General features: G+C 40.9%; 1 protein-coding gene across 1 annotated transcript in view; it reads right to left on the bottom strand.

Moving 5' to 3' along the window:
* LOC144733539 (inactive dipeptidyl peptidase 10-like) overlaps positions 1-20,872 on the bottom strand; it is an 88,479-nt gene extending 67,607 nt beyond the window's left edge. Inside the window, exon 1 of the mRNA XM_078615510.1 lies at positions 20,675-20,872. Coding sequence (XP_078471636.1) covers positions 20,675-20,872 — 198 coding nt within the window. The remainder of the gene's footprint in view (positions 1-20,674) is intronic.
* Between the last annotated feature and the right edge of the window lie 354 nt (positions 20,873-21,226).

Genomic DNA, 21,226 nt, shown 5'->3' with positions numbered 1-21,226 from the left:
GTTCCACGTTGAAAAATTTCAAGACCTTATCGTTAACTTGAAACTATAATGAACTCTGACTGATCAGGTCATTTACTAGAAGAATATTGCTTATCAATTCCAATACCTGATTTGTAAGTTAACTGATATCATGAACTTTCACCGACCAAGAAATAGCTTATCAGAACTCAGCTGAAGCTGAATGGGATCCACACAGTAATCAGCACAGCAGAAAGAGGCTCTCGTGCAGCTGGATGCACTCGCACACAGTCAGACTACCTCAATTCGTAGGGAGTGAGCGGTGCCCTGCTGTAAGTGGAGTTGTTTGTTGTAGTACAGAGTTAGACTGATGGCCTTAATCTAAGTTGTCTTGTGGTTGTTGTTTTTTGACTTGCATCCCACTGGGATTTTTGCACACAGCGTTGGTGTACGGTGTTTTTTTCTGCAATATTTTGCTGTCTTTTCTTGGATTTTCTGTTTGCACTTAGTCACATATTCACTTTAAGATGTTTTTTGTTCATGTTTTTGTTTTTTGTTTGTTGCGGTTGCACCCAATTCAAGAGCCGAATGGCTCACAGGGCTATACCTAATAAATGAACTTGAACTTGAGTTACGAGAACACGTATATTGCCTCGGTAAGTGTAGAAATTCCAGCTGGTGTTGCGATATTACTTATCAATCATGGAAAAAAGTGCAAATGAATGAGTGACTGATGTAGATTGTAACAATATATCTAGAACGGCTTGACAAATGTGAGCACAAATATAGTTGAACTAGCTTTTTGCCCGTCCAAAGACGGGTGTATTGCAGTAAATCTGAAACTTGCAAGTAAAAAGCAGACCGCGATGTGATATTCATTGCGTCAATGCGCGTGCAATTTGTAAGGGCACGGTGACACAGACCTATTTCATTTTAAGGTTATAATCCCTTGTTCATCATGACGTCCTTTTTACTTTGATGTCTCAACAGCGTTCCGGAGATCACGTGACGTGAGGGTTCTGCCTTTGTAGTGAGGGTTGTAAGTTGATGCCGAGGAAGGGGGAGGAGGCGACTCGGCCCTCGATGTGGAGTGACGTCACCCGCTGATTATTATGAATGGAGGGGGGGGTGTCCATGTGGAGGACGTAACCTGTTCACGATTATTAATGAGGGGGGCTGGTCGACGTGGAGTGACGTCACGAGCGTTGCACACAGACATTCTTGGCTAATTATAGTCGGAAATAATAATTGGTGGGTGTCCATTTGGAGGACGTCACCTGCTCATGAATATTACTGAGGGGGGCTGGTCGATTTGGAGTTACGTCACGAGCGTTAAGGACAGACATTTCTGGGTGATTATAGTAGGTATGTATGCTTATTGCTGCAAAAATCCATAAAACAACAAAATAAGATGTGAGTTCACAAAAATATGGCGCGGAGGTTTATTGGTATCACCCATAGGGCAGAGGTCCACCTGCAATTCTAAATGGCTTTAAGTCCCATATTAAATACCTACAAATATACATCCCGATCCTCAGTGAACCATGTCAGTCACAAATCCTTATCCCCAATGTCACATGATGCTGCATCCAAAAAGTGTGGAAAACCTGCCACGCATTACTAGTATAAAACAATCTGGAATTTTTAGTTCCAAAATGTAGATTTCGACTTACATTTCTTAAATGCATAGAAAAAAGCACAACAGAGAGTATATGGAGAAAAACATCTACCATGCACTTATTACGTACTTTCAGTTTCAAAATCAATTTGGGCTATCCACTTTTGGAAGAAGGCCTCTCAAAGCCATCTCCGTCTTTCTTGGTCTCACAACGAAACCGTCTATCTCGCACTTGCACATGTGCTTATTCATCACTCCATATCTGGCTGCTATTATGTTGTTAAGTCTCATTCAGTAGTCATCATCCCTTCTAGTGATGTTTTCCTGCTCTAACCCACTTACTTATTTTGGTAGTCAAGATTACGTCCCTAATTTGCAATTGTTCTCAAATACACAATTTTGTATTTATGTCTCGGTGCCATTTCAAGAATGCACTTCTGCATGCTTCTTTATGCAATTTTCTGATTTTGTTCTATTTTCTTTGTCAATGCCCAATACATTTCATCCACATGTTATAGCAGTGAAAATGCACTGAATAAAATTGTTCTTCTTATGGTATACTTCGTAAGTGTGGTAATTTTTAAGCTGTTTTCCAAAGCACTCCGACTTGCTTTGTTCACCTTTTGATGTAATAATTTTGATCCTGGTCCAGCTTCAATAACTGCTATATTATACATATTGTGATGTTTTCCCATTGTGTTCCTCTGAGAAATGTCTTCAGTTGTTTAGCGAACGTGTTGTTAATGACCTTATTTTTCTCACATTTAATTAGCTCCACTTTGTGGATTTAATTTTACACGTAGGCTTTCACGATTGATATACGATTCATAATTGGTTTCTTTTGGGTTATATCATGTAGGTATATTGTAATTTTTTGTAACCCGATAGCCTACTGTAGGGTAATGGTGCATTCCTATACCCTGCACTCGTATATGGAAATTATCCGAGGGACATCCCTACACTCGTAGTTATATACAGTATGCAGCCAGTGCCGCTATTGTATGCAATATAATTTCTCGACGATTAAATAGTGCCTGCAGCAGCTCCAACCATTTTAAGTTTAAACCTAAGATGGTTGGATTTGGACGAAAACTGCCTCGAGGCGACAACTGGCACAGAGGTACCTCCTTGCTAAAGTTAACAGCTACTTTAGAAATTTTTTTGGTATTTACTTTTTAAGCTAGGATAGTGGACGTTAAAGAATATTTAGGAAGGAACTGTCAGAAAAGTGAGGGGAATTGGGCAGGACACATTGCTAGATGGGTTAATGGCCGGTTATTTCAGACTTATGAAGGAATAGCAGGCAATGTAAACTAAATTAAACTTATTATTTTACCAGGTGAGGCCCACTGAGCTATATAGCTCTTTTTCAGAAGCAACCTGGCCACAAATGATAGCTAAACGAATTGACTTATCATGTGGAAATGTCTAGCAGCCTAATACTCTAAATACATGTTTCTAAATCTGGAGGGAAAAGCCGGATAACCCAGAGAAAAATCTAAGCGACCACGGGGAGAACATGCAAAATCCAAATATACAGGAGAAGAACTGTAGACCTTTTGGCTCATATCACATCTGTATAAATTGTTCACGAAGATCAATGGTACATTTATAGGCCAACCAACCAGAGCAACAGGTGCAGCTTAGGAAAAGGGTTTCGACCGGCCACACGCACACAATCAATCAGATTCTGGAAAAAAGACATACGCCTGGCTTTTGTAGAGTCAATAGAAATATAAATTAATCCAATCTCCCAAGAACAAACCAAAACTTTTAAAAAACGCATTCATAATGTATCTATACATAAAAAAAACTATTTCATAAAAACTGACCAGCTATACTGCTCTATTGTACAGTGTCAAATTCAATATACTGCACTGTAATATAGAAGGAAGCCTTTACATTTTTAAAAAGCAATACGTCGCATTAAAACACGGGGTCCGAGTCCCTAAAGGCTGACTCGATTCTATAAATTGCCCAGGCTATGATTTCTCGCCGTTTCTGATTCCCCACGGGATTTACGCACGGGGGATTGTGCACATTTCCGCGAGAATATACGAGTGATAGCGAATAGCCCGTAAGTGTGGCATCACTCCTCACTGCCACGGCTGCTTCGCGAATGGAGAGATATTTTGTGTTTGTGGTTGAGCTGTTGTGTGCGTCAATCAATCCATGGCACTTGCTGGAGTCTGTTCCGTGACCTCTTGCCAGCGGTGCCTTCGACGCTTCACGTGGCCTCAAAGTGCACCTAGCTTGGCACCATCACTTAATGGCCAACGATGGCTGTTGTTGTTGTCCATTGTCTTCTCTGTGCTTGTGTGTGTTGTTTGTGTTTGTAGGTGCGTTCGCAAACTTTTTGAGATGTACGATTGTGGTTTCAATGGTTTATGACTGTGTGTGAGCACTTCTAGATAACGTCAAGAGTATTTATCAAGATATGACATGAACAACATTGAATTCTACGATATCAACTGATAACCTTCATAACATTACAGTATTTGTAAACCTCTGCCACGCATGCCCCTTCATTGCGTGTCTCCTGCCGCCACCGCCAACGCTGGGCTAATCTCACAGAGGTGGAACACCACTCGCATTATAATCGAAGGGCGTCCACCTCATCAGACGCAACGTTTTATGGCTCCTCTCCCTGAGGAGAAAGAAGAGGAGGAGAAGGAAAAGAAGCGGATCCCCGGCCACAGCAGCAGCAGCTTGCACGAGAAGAAGCCTCCGTGGAAATTGGCGCCAAAATCCCCCGTCGCAGCCGATTGGCCGGCGGTGATGACGTCGTTCTGTCACGTGCCGTCCACGTGTGCGAGTGGCAGATTTTGTTTTCTCTATTCTCGTGCCTCCCTGAGCTGCAACGCACACCTGTCAAAAACACCCTTATCAGTGCCCTACCTTATTACAGACCAATTCAGACCTTATTGGTCACCCCGTGCCCTTATAAATCTCAAAGTTTATCCTATAAACTATACTATACACTACACTATACACTACATTATACACAAATACCATACCTGTCAAAAACACCCTTATCAGTGCCCTACCTTAATACAGACCAATTCAGACCTTATTGGTCACCCCGTGCCCTTATACATATCAACGTTCATCCTACAAAGTCCCATCACAAGGAAGAAACACAAAGAGAGGGAGAAAAAAACATGTATTTTTTTGTTGCCCGTATTGAAACGGCTGTACGCCATATGGACCTGAAAACTCAATTTCCCTGGACAAGAATACGGGTAAACGGAATGGGTTGACAGGTATGATTGAAAAGGACGTCTGTTTAACAGACGTCTATGTAATGCTAATACAATTTGGACTTTAATGATAGGCACCGATAATTATCCTTTTTTGTCTTCATTCATAGCCATGACTTGATCAAATATTCTCATTGCAGTCAAATGTAGTTGTTATTACTCTTTGGTTCTTCGGTAAAGTCCCGTAGAAATAAATTAAAATAAATAATAGAATACAAATGTAGTTGTTATTATTACTACCATAATTAACAGCATGATACTGTTATGGCAAAAAATGTTTTAACCTGATTAATGCTTTATGGATATTTGTTAGATTCACTGTGGAACGTTTGACAAATTAATACAAGATTTACTGCCAATTAAAATAAATAGTTACCTCATAAGTTGCTGGTGTTTAAACGACTGCAAGTTACAGCTTACTCTTTCCACAATGTGTTTATGGGACTATTTTCCAACTCCATTCCCTTTCCACTTCAGCCCTGTCACCAATACTGTCACAAAAACCACCATAATATAAAAACTTCTCCGTTTAGAGCTTTGAATTTGGTGAACATCTAAATGCAACTGCATCTCAATATTCTTAAATTTCTCTCTTGGCTAGTTAGGAGCATGACTCAGCAGACAACACAACAAGCATCTGTTTGTGTTATCTAAATAATACCATTTTAATATTTTGAGGTAATACAGAACGTAGAAGGTTAACATGTTCCGCTTGAAAGGAGACTATTGGTCTCAATGGATTATTACCAGCTTGTGATGGACACTCTAGGACTCTGCTGTTTTAAGAATTACATGGATTTTGCTTCTTTTTCATATGTGTGTTATTTTGCGTAATATTTTTTGCAGAATAATACACATGGGTTAAGCTTTGTGAAGCACCGCATTAAACATATTTACCATATGAACACATGCACGTGTGTTTCATTGACACGTATGCGTATTAAGCACTGACTTTTTGAAATTGTTCAAAAGCTAACACTAGTTGTGCTTAGGAAAAGCAAAAATACCCATGAACATTAATTTGTAATACTTACTGTAGTCATTATCCAAGATGTTTGTTTTTATTATACGATGTTTGTTTTTATTTAAGTCAAATGAATTTACAGGCGTTCATGCTAACATGAAGCTTGCACACATTAACTGGCATTTCAAAGTATCCAATTAACCTACATGAGAGCGATGGTCAGGAATGATGAATCAACACTCTCCTCCCTTGGGCCGGCAATCCTTCCCCACTCCTGGAATCCCTAAAGCCCAGCATCTATTAGGGGCACCTTATAATCGCCGCATTAATTAGAATTCTGACTTTTCCTTTCCTGTGCATTTCGTAGATATCATCACTCTGTGTTCTATAAAATGTTAGCCAAGGGACAAGGTTATAGAGGACTGCCGTTCCAAAGACTATGAAAATGTTCATCTTGTCCTTTCATTATTTCCCCTTCTTTCTGTTTTCTATTCGAGGCATCACGTGCTGAAGAGCATACAGCAGAAGACACGCAAATTTGAGATTACAACTCCTGAGAGAGACTCTACAATTGCGATGAGGGTTTTTAAGAAAAGATTTATAAAGTAAGCAATTTGTCACTGTAAAATGGTCGGAATTAAAAGAGCGCCCACAGATTATAGGTACCTCATCAGTAAAGCTGTAAACGTGACGTGTTTTTTTTTGTTCTTGTCACTGAATAAGGTTATGTTTGGTCCATTACTCCACGGGCTGAAATTAGACCTTTTAATTAAACAAAATCACGTTGAAATGTGGGATGAGAACAAGTCGCCACCTTTGAACACCAATATGCCCCGAGGCTGAGTCGATATGGCTTGCTCGGAGCACCCATATTGATCGCAGACTTTTAAAACTCAGATAGCCGGCAGCACATTATGCTAATTAGCCAACAGATACTTACTTTACTCGTTTTCCGATGTGTGCTACCCACTTGCATATATGTTAAGAGAGAGGAAAGATTACACCACGACCCAAAATCATCAGGTAACAGACAACCTAAGAATTAGATAAAATGTATTAAATCTTGACTTAAAGCTTTCGTGACTGCAGGAATTCATATTCGTTAGGTCTTTCGTTCAAGTCACTTAGATAGGTTAAAATTAATAAAAATAAAATAAACCAAAAACTACAAAGTTTCGATCATTCGCCCCCTCTTTCTTCCTCCTGATGATGACCGCTTGTGTTGTGATCAAAACGTCGTAGTTTTTTGTTCATTTTATTTTTATTAATTTAAATTTATCTACGTGACTTTACTGAAAGACCCAAAGAAGATAACATGTATTGTTTCCATTACGTGTTTGACGTTTCCCTAAAATATTTACAGAAATTCCAGCACATATTTAAACCTGAAAAATAACAACACAAAGTGACTTTAAAATATATATCACGTAGCCCTATATACATATACGGATGTCCTCAAAAGCAGCTTTGGAGCCAGGAGAAAATTAATGATAGCTTCCAAATGACAACAACGTATTACACACAGCAATAATTCATCGCAAAATTATCTCGCTTGACGTTATCATCGGATGCTTAGAAAATTAAGGCCACCTCGCGCACACAGACGGTGAATGATGGGCTTGGGCGTGAAGGGGCCATCATTACCCTGCGTCCGCTTGCCCCATCTCACATCTGACAGGCCGACGGGCTCGTCTGGAGTGCTCGTGTGAGGTGTCGCGAATGCAAGTCAACTCGCAGCCACCACCTCTTCCTCCTCCCCCAATCCCCCCACCACCCCCTAATTCATCCATTGGACCAATAAGCATCTGAATGAACGTGTCCACAAACCACGGCTGTACAGGTGTGATGGAGAGATGCCGTACATAGCAAAGGGCGCGTGCGAAGGGAGGGCACGGAGAATGTGCATGTCATGTGGCGCGGCTCCAGAAGCAAAGGCAGGTTGCCTTTGCCACGGGGGGGGATGGGTGGGTGGCTTGTGTATGCAGCTCTCCAGAGCAAGGCTTATTTCGATGCCCATATCCTCATTCTGTCATCGTAATGGCCGCGGCAGGAAACCTCCTGACATCAAAGTTGTATGTTTTATTTGCGGCACATATAGGGCATTGATTCCCATTACATATTTTTAAAATAAGATTAAAGCGCTCGCAAAGGTTGATTTTTTATCTTTCCGGAGAATACAGAGGCTGGAAATGTGCTGCAGATGTGTGTGTAAGTGCTTGACGAAAGGACTGTGGTTTTTATTGGCATCGACAGAGAGAATCATGGCTCGTGATTACTTGCCTACCAAAAGTAATCTTGACTCAACATTGCAGGTGCACCTCTTTCATCACGTCACGTTTACACTTGAGCGTATTACGAGTCGACCATGATTTAAATAGACAATGACAATATAAAATATAAAATAAGATGAAGCATTTATGAAATTTCAGTTCCACATTAAAGTACTATGTCCACAAAAAAATAGTTAAATAGAGTAAACCTTCGTGGGCAGCTTTAATGCATGCCTGCAGAGCGCAGTCACCGCCGATGCAGCAACACGCGTGCATTGCCAATCAGAGCAGAAGAGCCCACATCATCCATTCAGAATAGGGCGGCGCAGTTCAAGTGGAAAATGTAACACGTTAATCCATCTTCGTTCACCCGGCCCCTGGCGGTGTAGGCACTGCAGTCTTTGTTGCGAGGACAATGAATTTTTAATTACCCGCCAGCGCCATTAAAACTGTGCTCTTCAAAGCCACAAACAATGAGGGACCGTGTTCACGGCTGTTAGGTAAATAGGTAGACAATGAACAACGAATGGGAAGTTGCACGGTGGGGAGGAAAGGTTGACGAGTCAGCAGTCAAAACATGGCCATCGTGGACATTAAATTCGACGTAAAAAAATGGTAACGGTCAATTATTCAGGGGCAATGATGAGGCAACATCCATATTTTCAACTCAGTGCCACCGTGAACACAAAAGTATTGTAAATTATTAAATGAAATATAAAAAATCTAAATTACTGTTGTACATACTTTTGAAATATAGGACAAATGTGACTTAAAGATAAAAGTAGTTCATGTATACTCGAAGTAAAGATCGCAAAATAATATAGCCCGACATTCAGCTCATGGACACAAATGTAAACAAATTAACGATAGGTTTTCTACTCGCAATCAATGTATAATTAATCAAATCCTCGTGATGAATATTGTAAGTACTCTGAGCAGTGACTAACATTAAGAAACTGCGGCAAATTGAAATTTCATTTCGCTTCTCCTACATCGACTATAGTTTTGCAAACGCATGTCATTAAAGGCTTAAAAATAGAAACGGTATTGAGTTAAATATATAAATACAACGGTAATAAACCACACCGCACACGTGTGACATGACAGCTCTCACCTCCTCATCCTCGTCCATGTGCCCAGACTTTAGTGATTGCTCCGCCCCGACCGCCATGGTCCCCGCACGTCAATCTGCCTGTCCAATTTTAGCAGTCGCTTTACAAGTTTAAGGGCACGATGGCCAATGGAACACCACCCACCGGGATAAAAACAAAAAAAACGCGCGGCTATAAATTGAGCTCCGAGTTGATGGAACCGAACAAACGGAGCCTCTAACGAGACGCGCCGATGGCTGGTGCGAGCGAGCGCGCACAACGCCGTGCGCCAAGCCCCGTCCCAATTAAACCAAACGCCCACCACCATGCAACGTCAGGCACGAAGCGGCGGTGCTCTGGGATGGGAGCAATCGGCTCAGTGCCACGGCGAACTGGAGAGCACCGCCAATGGAAAACGGTGTATCCTCTGCTCTCGGTATCGCGCTCTCTCTCTCTCTCTCTCCCCCTTCTCAATCTGCCTCTATCTTTCTCCTCTTCCCTCCCTGCTGTCAGTTGGGGAGTTTAATGCCAATGTCAAACTCACTTTGCTGCGACCCTTGTGGAAGAAACCATTTTTTTTAAATAGCAGGGACAAGCGCTTAGCCTGAAAACAAGCAATGCCATCCTCGCATAAAGCTGTCAAGGTATAAACAAAAACACATATAGCGATCACCTGTGGTCTATTATTATTCTTCACTTATCGCTTTTATTTCCGAAAACTTAATCGGGCAAAGCAGCTGTAGAAGAGTGAGGCTTCAGTTACCTTGATCTCTCTCCCATTCACTGAGTGCTTGAAACACATTATTTAGTCATTAGTGCCTAACACTTAAGTCTCTTCACAGTATAGATCATTAATGACTACGCAGTCATCACATGACCTTATTACAAAGGGAGAATAAATAATTAATGGACAGGTAAAGAGATATCATCCCAAATGTGCAGCGATCCCACGTGTCTTTTGTATTCCTGCATTATGTATTTTTATCAAATTGTCCAACATTTTTCGATTTAAAGCTTTCGTGACTGCAGGGATTCATCTTCTCGGTTCTTTCGGTAAAGTCACGTAGAATGGAAATAATAAAATAATAAAAAGAAAACATAATAAAATAATTCTCACGACGTTTCGGCCACAACGCAGACTCTGTCTTCTCTACAGACCTGTTCTCCACCTGAGGACGGCTGCTTGCGTTGTGGCCGAAACGTCGTGAGAATTATTTTATTATGTTTTCTTTTTATTATTTTATTATTTCCATTCTACGTGACTTTACCGAAAGAACCAAGAAGGTTGTCCAACATTAGCAATGTAACCAATTGTTTATGTGGTACATACGTGTACATTTAAGTAAGTCTGATCCTGTAGAACCAATAGGTGGGTGTATATGTACAAACAAATGTCTACTTTTTCATTTCAGTATAGGTATAAAGTATTTCTCCAGAATACTAGATTTAATAACTACAGATCAGAGGCTGATGTATGAATAAGATTTTCTGCACAGCATTTAAATAGTAAAAAAACAAATGTAATGCTGCAAACTATAATTCAAGTTAAATTTTTTGTTGGCCACATTTTTTTGGAAGACTCAGTCTTTTTTTATTAAACATGAGGTGACATAGAAATGAAATCAACATAGGTATACTCCAAAGATACATGAATAAACAACCATCCCAATAATAGTTTCTGGAATAGACACAGATGCAACGATACACGAAGCTCTGTTTATGTCATGCTATATATAACCAGATTTCATCTGGTTTGAAAAGATTTTTCCATTTCACAGCATTCATCCAAAGCAATCCAGATGATTAAAATATACAACCTGCTCCATGCTAATGCCCATTATAAGCTCATTCTCTTCCAAAGCAGTGGGAAGCCACGAACATTGCATGATGAACATTAAATTAACTACTGTGCACAAAAAACACCTTGTAAATATACAAATTTCATGGAGAGATATAAAAAGAACAATGCATTGGGATGTTCCGTTTTTGTCCAAATAGAAAGTTTGGTACGTTTATCATTTAAATGCCATATTCTCACATAAACTGTATGTATGAAACATATTTAAACTGCAATATATTGAATGCATTTTTATTGGTAAAAAAATGCATGCAATATATTTAACACAGGCTGCATGAAAATATCATGTGTTGTAACTTATATAATCAAGTGGGACATATCAGAAGATGGAATGCTATAAATTGTGGAGCAAGTGTTGCGGACTTTATGTTTAGCCTCACTGCATGCGGTAGTGCTAAATGTAAATATCGTGTTCATGTCTACACGGCTGAGGGTCGGCACAACTAAAGCGACACTCTCTCCACGACCGTCAATGGCTCCCAGCGGTGTTGGGGATTCACAAGGTGCAATGCAAACAAAAATACAATGTGTGCTCCATCGCACACCACGCAGAGACGGAACGATGAAATCATCTCACGTGCAGGTGCTAGGCGTATTGTTGCATCGCACGACCGCGAGAGATGGTGATGGCCTTTATTCAGCACTATGTTTACCATGCTGATATATTATTAATTTCAAGAGACAGCGAGTGTCAGCATCCACCCACTGCCGCCAACCCTAGGGTCCCTCAAGACAAGGCCCCCGTTGCCTCTCAGCCTCGCACGGTGGGTAGGGTGGACCAGGCAGAAGCAACTCATATACCCAAAGTGACATAGTTGTCATTCGCATATCATCCTGGAAGCAATCCTCACTTGAATTAGTTTCCTGCAGAAGTCTATGTTTGGACAAAAAGTCATCCCATCGTACCCCAAATATTCAGCAAAGCGACATGGTAACAAAGGGGTTCAGTTATGCTCCAATGATCCTCTGATTGGCCACATCTTAGCTCCGAAGTGCAAGACACAAAACACACGACCTTGACAACATGGAAATTCGTAATTCTGCTAACATAATACCAATTCCAATCACTCTGGTTAAGCAAAGCTCCTACCTTGTAGGTCAGGATATGTTGTCTTATGACTGCTGACTCACTCTCGATAATGCTACCAATTGAAGTGAACCTATCCAAGACCTTGACATCCTCACCACACACGTGGAAAGACTGCACAATATGATCTTGGCCCATTGGGTCCTGCACTCATCTACCACCAGCTGCCCTCATAACCATTACACAAAGCACAGGCTTTGAACTGACGGGTTTTATGATTGGAAAGTAATACATAAGCAAAGGTGGCTCTCAGCCACAATGGCAAAATATTCTGAACCCAATGTTCTTTGTCACTCCTCACTGATGATTTAGCTGTGTGGGCAGACCATATTTTTCCCTCCAACCTGGCTGAACGACTCCTCCCCATGGTTTTAAGAATCTGCTCAGAAATACGGCCCTTTCCTGTCCTGGGCTTCACTCCCAGGCAGCCATGGGCAGCTTCTAGGATTTCTAGCTTAAGTCATCTCTGACAATTGATCGGTCTTCAAAACTAATTAGCTGATCAACACAGTTCAAGACTTCCATGTGGCAAACGCACTGGAGACCGTTCTCACCCTGCAGTTTCTCAAAATCTAGTCTAGGAGAACCAGAGATCAGAATCTTCTTGGACTTCAAATTAACCCTGAGAGTTGCTACAACAAGCATGTTGCAAATTTAGAATAACTCAGAATTTTGGGAAAAAAATGCAATTCTATAGGATTTTTCAGCGGCTATTTTCAAGTAGATGATCAATTTCTGTCACTGCATTGCCAGCATTGGACATCAAAGTCCAGCCGTGTAGGTTAGTATGCTGATAAGAAGAACCAATGATTCTCAATCCCCGATACACAAGTCATAGCCAACTCAATTGGTATCAACAACTGCATTTAGCAACCAAGAATGAACACGGTGTCATGAGAATGATGCATGTGTAACACTGATTCAATTATCCTTATTTTCAAGATCCCGCAGCTTAGCAAGGAGGGAGACCCCCAGAAAGTGCCTCAGCGTAAAAAAGCATTACACGTTCATCAATCACAGTAACTCTTTGACTCGATGAGATTGCATCCGTGACCCCATTCTGATGCTCACCCTAGAGCAACCAGACTCGTAGCAGCTGTATCCACCTTCAATTATTTCACCACTCTTGAGGCAATACCCCGCAGGAAGAGTATCCATCTCAACTCTCAGTATACGTATCTCAGCCAAAAGCAGGAGCCGATGACTGGCACTTCTGAAAGATAATATATTCCAAGTTACCATTCGTACCATGAATTAAATACAAAGTTAGACTCTTGAGCATACCTCCTTAGCACTGACTCAGCGATGCTTATTCTCACATGACCCCTGGTGTCTATGAGTGCCCCTTCCCATCAAAAAGAATTAGATGTCCAAGATGATTTGCCGCAGACACATCATGGACTGCAAAATTCGGTCGGAGAGCAGCTGTGTGAGGAAAACTCCTCATTGTTGAGAATGAGAAAAGTAAATTTTAGATTTCTAGGGCAGGGTTTTTACAGGGACAACTCTAGACGGAGCCTACCCTCAATCTTGATAAGCATATATAAGAAGTGCAAAGGGCAGGGTTGCTTTTCTCCCATATTCCAGTAACAATGATATACCCTATGGGAACCTCATTTGCCAGTAAAAATATGATAATTGGTTCTTTACCCTTCTATCTGGCAACAAAACTGACACCTTTTTTTACAAGGAGTCATGTTTGCATAGACCGCAATACCTGCAGTCATAATACAAACAAAAGAACATAACTCTGATAATGTGCACTGTCCTTACAGTTGATTGATCCACACCCGAGACAGCTTTCCTTAGAGCCTAGTCTCATATGGGTTGGACCAGATGACGCCAAAAGGCGCACAACTCAAAGACAATGCACCATCAGAGTATGAGAGCTCGGGGCAAGCATCTACACTATGGGAACCTCATTTGCCAGTAAAAATATGATAATTGGTTCTTTACCCTTCTATCTGGCAACAAAATTGACACCTTTTTTACAAGGAGTCATGTTTGCATAGACCGCAATACCTGCAGTCATAATACAAACAAAAGAACATAACTCTGATAATGTGCACTGTCCTTAAAGTTGATTGATCCACACCCGAGACAGCTTTCCTTAGAGCCTAGTCTCATATGGGTTGGACCAGATGACGCCAAAAGGCGCACAACTGAAAGACAATGCACCATCAGAGTATGAGAGCTCGGGGCAAGCATCTACACTATGGGAACCTCATTTGCCAGTAAAAATATGATAATTGGTTCTTTACCCTTCTATCTGGCAACAAAACTGACACCTTTTTTACAAGGAGTCATGTTTGCATAGACCGCAATACCTGCAGTCATAATACAAACAAAAAAACATAACTCTGATAATGTGCACTGTCCTTAAAGTTGATTAATCCACACCCGAGACAGCTTTCCTTAGAGCCTAGTCTCATATGGGTTGGACCAGATGACGCCAAAAGGCGCACAACTCAAAGACAATGCACCATCAGAGTATGAGAGCTCGGGGCAAGCATCTACACTGTTTGTATTATGACTGCAGGTATTGCGGTCTATGCAAACATGACTCCTTGTAAAAAAAGGTGTCAGTTTTGTTGCCAGATAGAAGGGTAAAGAACCAATTATCATATTTTTACTGGCAAATGAGGTTCCCATAGTGTAGATGCTTGCCCCGAGCTCTCATACTCTGATGGTGCATTGTCTTTGAGTTGTGCGCCTTTTGGCGTCATCTGGTCCAACCCATATGAGACTAGGCTCTAAGGAAAGCTGTCTCGGGTGTGGATCAATCAACTTTAAGGACAGTGCACATTATCAGAGTTATGTTCTTTTGTTTGTATTATGACTGCAGGTATTGCGGTCTATGCAAACATGACTCCTTGTAAAAAAAGGTGTCAGTTTTGTTGCCAGATAGAAGGGTAAAGAACCAATTATCATATTTTTACTGGCAAATGAGGTTCCCATAGTGTAGATGCTTGCCCCGAGCTCTCATACTCTGATGGTGCATTGTCTTTGAGTTGTGCGCCTTTTGGCGTCATCTGGTCCAACCCATAGAAGACTAGGCTCTAAGGAAAGCTGTCTCGGGTGTGGATCAATCAACTTTAAGGACAGTGCACATTATCAGAGTTATGTTCTTTTGTTTGTATTATGACTGCAGGTATTGCGGTCTATGCAAACATGACTCCTTGTAAAAAAGGTGTCAGTTTTGTTGCCAGATAGAAGGGTAAAGAACCAATTATAATGATATACCCATTGGTGCCCATCTCCTCCATAGACTGGCATTTCCAATTTGAAAGGTGCTTCATGAAACTGAGTTTATTATTCTCTGACTAGATTAAGTACGAGTCTGTGTTGCTGTATGCTATGAGTGACTAAAGCACTTCTATGCCACCTTCTTGACCGGTGCAAGTGTTAATCTGTCTGGAAATGCGCTACCTGACTAGGTGTTTTCCTAGCCAGTCACTAGGAATAACCTTGTAACCCCAGGAAAGGGACTCTTTGGGTCAGAACTCAGGCTCAGGGAAAGCAGAATAGGGCCTACCCACTACCGCAATATTATTACTTTATAATAATAGAGCCATTATTATTATGATGACCATAAACTCATCTAACATTTGAAATGGCGGACATCTAAGCTATCATTCTTGTAGATAGTTGCATGTGAAGTTGGTTTTGTTTATTATGTATTGTGGGAAATAATGTAGATATACAGTATATACTTTTAAATAACTGACACATACCATTGGAATAATTAATATTACTGTATTTAAATAATTCCAAACTACAGACATAAGCTTTCACCTTAATGTGCCCAACTCATACAATTATATCCCAAGTACTTGTGAAATATGTCTTCTTTTTAAGATATATCTGCAATGAACATATAAAACATATATATTGGCAAGAACCCAATTACATTGTACAGCAATTGACATCTCCAGTATCAGAGTCAAACTAATTAAAATTATCTTTTTTTTAACAGAACAGTATGCAAATATTGGGCTATATTGATACGGCTAGTAATGGGGAAATTCTCATATGGACACATTTGGTAATTTAGTAAATCCCACAAGGACAGCTACTTTATATGTACGTATTTCATACAATTAATTATAAACATGCACTTTCTCAAATTTTCCGTGTTATCACGTAAACACACTGCCAATTTGGCAAGGTAAAAAGAGAAAAGGTGCCACTCTCATCTCATTCATGTAACCTTGTGCGGCATGACTAGCAACAATGCCTCAGTAATTGAGTGAAACAGCGAGAACATACAGAATAAACACCTCATTGGAGACCCGAACATCACCGCACCACCTGACTTTCAAATTCCTCGAAAACAGTGGTGTGACCATCAACCACATCACAACATCAACAGGCCGATGTGCACATACCCTTTTTAATTGAACATTTTTAGGATAAAACCCATTGGGATTGTGGCCATGGAACCCACATTGTATTCTGTGCTCCTTGATCGGAGGAGCAGCAAAACTACGCAAACTCTCTCCTGCAGCCCTCTCGTGACTCGAAAATTGACAGTGTCATTTAGCTCCTGGACATCATTTCATACGACATGTTTCTCCAGATTAATAACAGGAACACTCTCATGTAATATTTGTTTGCGGTTGGTAGAAAAGTATGTACATAGGCTACATTATGATAAATCAAATACGTTGCTATCAATGATCATTACCAGTGCTTTATCACTGTTGAATACATTAGGGAGAAAGCCCTTTTTCAATCGCCCTTCTTCAGAGGAGAGATGATGAGGTATTTTGTTTTAGCCTTTGCTGATGCACCATTGTCCCCTGAAGTTTATTTTAAGTGAATGATAAAGTTTCCTCATTCAATTTCATTGCAAATATGCATGCATTCGTTTATTAGCTATATATCATTGAGGTTTCTAAATAAAAAAGAGTGCTTAATGAAGACACAAAACATTATAAGTTAATGTTTTTATTTAATAAACTCAAATTGCTCACTCAGCTCAAGTTGAGGTAAATGCAACATCTGGTAAGCTAATGATATTTTAACAGTTATAAAAGCAGTAAAATATACTGTCAGGACTGGAATGCAAATTGTCAAGATTGACATGATCATTGTGAGTGCATGAAGTATGAGGGCAATTAGACATTATACATGTCTTGTGTTAATTGCTCACACTATCCCATACTTGGAAATATGTGGACCCTGTTTTATACACTAAATGTACCCTTCAATTTGAACTTATCCAAGACAAATGCTGAACATCAGGGGCATTGTACACTTGTGCAAATGTAGATGTGGGCATTCCACGTTAAGTTTCCTTTGTTGTACAGTGATATAAGTCTATTTTGAGCAGAGACCTGAACAGTGTGATGATGTTACAGCGTGACTCCAAATGTCATCTCACAGTCTGAGGGAGGATGGCTGATTTTGGATATGGATTTTAACACTCTAGAAATTGGTTTGAATACATGACTCAACGATGTACAATATTTCCCACATGACCTATGATCCTGAGTAAATGCCAGACCAGCCGACAATTATTTCCAAACTCAAAATTAAATGCAAATATGCACCATATTCCAGTATATAATCATATCCCTCGTGTTCTTCAACAGGATTTAATTTTTTGAGTACAAAACCGATTTTATTTTGTGCCAAAACGTCCGACTAAAACACCTTAGGAAATTGACTTCTGAAAATATGAGATGCAATTCTATGTAATAGATATTTTTTATGTTATAAAAGTAAAACATATCTTAAGCCATTAAACTACTTTACAATGTTTTATAAAAAAAATGATACTCTCTGAAATATGATCTCCTTGGTTGCATAGTTGCAACTTTGACTAATGTGATTGTTATAATCATCGACATCTGTATTAATTAATGTTGCAGTAATCTTAGTAGCCTATATGTATAAAAGGATATTTGAGTGTTTAATGACTTGAGTAATGTACGACAGTTAAAGGTTGTTTATGAAACCGGAAGCCACGTGGCTTTTAAACCTACATGCAGGCAGAAACCGTGGTTTACTTACACACCTATATAAGTATATGTTTCAATAAAAAAACACAAGTATTACACATTTTCACGAAAAAAAACCCCTTATAAACATTCAAATTTAAACTAATAAGTGCATTCCTATATATGTATCCTTAAAACGTGAAATGTAGACACATGCATTTAGCATTTATTAAATGTCATGACTAATAGTAGAATTAACAGGCATGTCCATGTAACATACCTTTAGTTTACTTGTTCTCGTGGTTTTATTAAATGTATAAAAAATTATTTGGTACCTGTTAGGTCAATAGAACAAAGCCTGCTGTGAATATCAATGATGGCTTCCAAAGCCCCGAGCAGATGCAGTTTAAATTCCATTGGGAATCACGAAGATCGAAATTGTGAACTGTGATTCGTAAGTCGTTGCAATAGGCATTTGACGTACCGAGTATGCGCGTGCTTTTTGCTGGATACAATACATTGATTCATCCAGAATTATATTATTAAACAACATTAAATCAATAACTACGGATTACATTACATATAAAGCAGTCATGCAAGATTATCGATCACATAGATATTAACATTACCTTATGTTAATTTTAATATGCACATTTTAAGCAAATTGACATGTCAGAAATTACACAAATATATCCATTATTGATTTATTAATACATTACGAATGACATTTATTTACGGGTTATTATTGTCAGCTCATTCCTGAATGTGTTGGCGAATTTAGAATCATCCTAGAACTCATTGTCATACTTTATAATCTAAAAATGAATTTGCACAAATTTTTCATTATTTAACGTAACATCAGTTTTCCCTTGCACAGCTCATGACGGTTTGCCTTCAGAATCAACTCATCATCATAGCAGCAAGCGGTACGCAGCTATTCTCTGCACAGCGTCTCCAAGGCAGCAGGCAGTCAGCGGCAGCAGACTATTTTTAGCAACAAATATTTTACCTTTCAGCACAATAAATTATCTGCGGGATATATAGGTGCAATAGTACATGCAATTTTGTTACGTATATAAAAACAAAAATAACATCCTTCCAATTATCAGCATGGAAGTGAATTACAAAAAAAATCACCTACCTTTACATAATAAAAATGTGTAATTGTATACCACTGTTAACTATTCACACTTCATTAATTGTAGTGCTTCATCATTAATTGAGCTGTTGCTGGGATCTTTGTTCATGTGTTGTGTGGTCAAGCACGCTTATTGATTGTGTGCACCAGGCGTATTAACATCACCCAAAGCACAGGCAGGCACAGAGCCAAGCCCGGGTCAGGCCGCTATCACGAATGCAATTGATGCCTTTAATGGTCTGTGTTCAGCAGCCACGGACACCGTGCCCTGGATAAGCATCGTTTCACATGGTAAAGATTTGCTCATTCATGAGCCACAACGGCAAGACGAGAGCTTCGCATATGAATTGTCAAATGAACGTGTCTAGGGATTGCAATATGCGTTTGCTTTAGATTACTACATACTGACTTCGGTAGCACATTACACATTTTTTAAAAATACCATATGTACAATTTAGATGCATAATATGGCATGAACATCAAGTGTATTGTCGTGTTATGACGCCGGTAATGTTCTGAGTATCGTTTGCATTTGCCAACTCTAATCAAAATGTCAAGACAAAACGTGCGTTGCCGAGCACTAGGATCAGTACCATGGACAGCGCCACGTAGCTCATTGTGAAGGGAAGCTGAAATAATTTTGACTTTGAATCATTTTATTTTAAGATTACATCTTCAAAGTATTTCTCATTTATTTCCGTATTGCGTTTATTCGTATTGATGTCTTATTTATCTATCTGAAATTCAAAACAGAGGCGGTGTCAGCTGTCTGTATAGGCTAAGCGGAAAACACGAAACGACAGCACAGGCGCATATATTAACGTGCCAATATCGTGACGTGAAATCGGTATTGTGTAATACAACTCCAGGAAGGCAATCGTATTTCAAATAAATGGGCATCAACAGAATTGAGCGCACAGCACAGCTCAACAGGAAGGTACGCGACTATGGTGGAAGCTCTGAAAGGTTCGCATGCACTTTCAGGAAGTGTATGACCACGGCATGTTAAAATATTAAATGACATTACATGTTCGCAAATTAAGCGTTGCGAACATGACATGCTTAATGGGTGAAATGAGTCGTGCACACGGCATACACAACCTAATTATTACAAGAGCAAATGTGCGATCGACGCTAAAACTTGCAGCACGTGGTCTCTTTAGCACTGAGCAAATGGCTCACAACATTCACGGTGCAAACTCTTGACACTCGCGGGCCCAAACGGCACTCCGATGCGCCGATAAAAGCCAAACCGAGCAGCCAATGTGTTTGGCAGGTCAGTTACGCGTCATGTGATGGAACCGAAGCGCGGAAATGGACGTGATTTGGTTTAGGTTTTTATTATTTTTTACTACTACTACTACTACCCCCCCCCCCATCGTTCAGGGATGCTCTCAAGCTCGTGCGTTCACACCTCAGCCGCCCCCCCCTACCCCCCCCCGCCCCCCCTAGGCAGCGCCGCACAAAGCGGCGCTCGGCACTTACGTAGTCGTCGTCAGAGTCGCTGGCGTGTCCGTCCGGCAGCGCGGCTTTTGCGGGCTGGTAACGCCGCGGGGCCCCCGCCGGCGCCGCGCCCTCTTCAGGGTTCGCCCCGGCGCCGAGCAGTCGGCTGCCCTCGGCCGACAGCGGAAACGAGTGGGACGTGTTGATTTTCCCCGAGAAACGCTGGTAGAGCGAAGCCATGGTCACACACTCGCTCGCTCGCTCGTTCGCTCGCTCCCTCGCCAGCTCGCTCGCTACTGCCCCGCACGGGACCCCCCCTCTCGCATCCCGCGCTCGGCGGCGCCGTGGAATGTTCGATTATGAGACTGTATGAGCTAATAGGCAGACGGCAGAGCGCGATAAGCTACCGCCCGCGGTGGGTGCTGTACGCACGGCTGTGTCGCTCTGCACTGCGCTGGTATCGGCCACTGCTGACTCGAGCGCGCACGCGAGCGCATACAAAAGGCGGTGGTGGTGGAGGAGGAGGGGGGGTGGGCAGCGGTGCAGCGTGGAGCGCGAAACGCGGCCAAGTTGAGCGCCGCTCGCTCCATTCAT

This window comes from Lampetra planeri, chromosome 2 (assembly GCF_965212315.1).
Source record: "Lampetra planeri chromosome 2, kcLamPlan1.2.h2, whole genome shotgun sequence".
Classification (NCBI taxonomy): Eukaryota; Metazoa; Chordata; class Hyperoartia; order Petromyzontiformes; family Petromyzontidae; genus Lampetra; species Lampetra planeri.
Note: the sequence above shows the minus strand (reverse complement) of the source record. Positions and strands in the feature narration are given on the sequence as shown.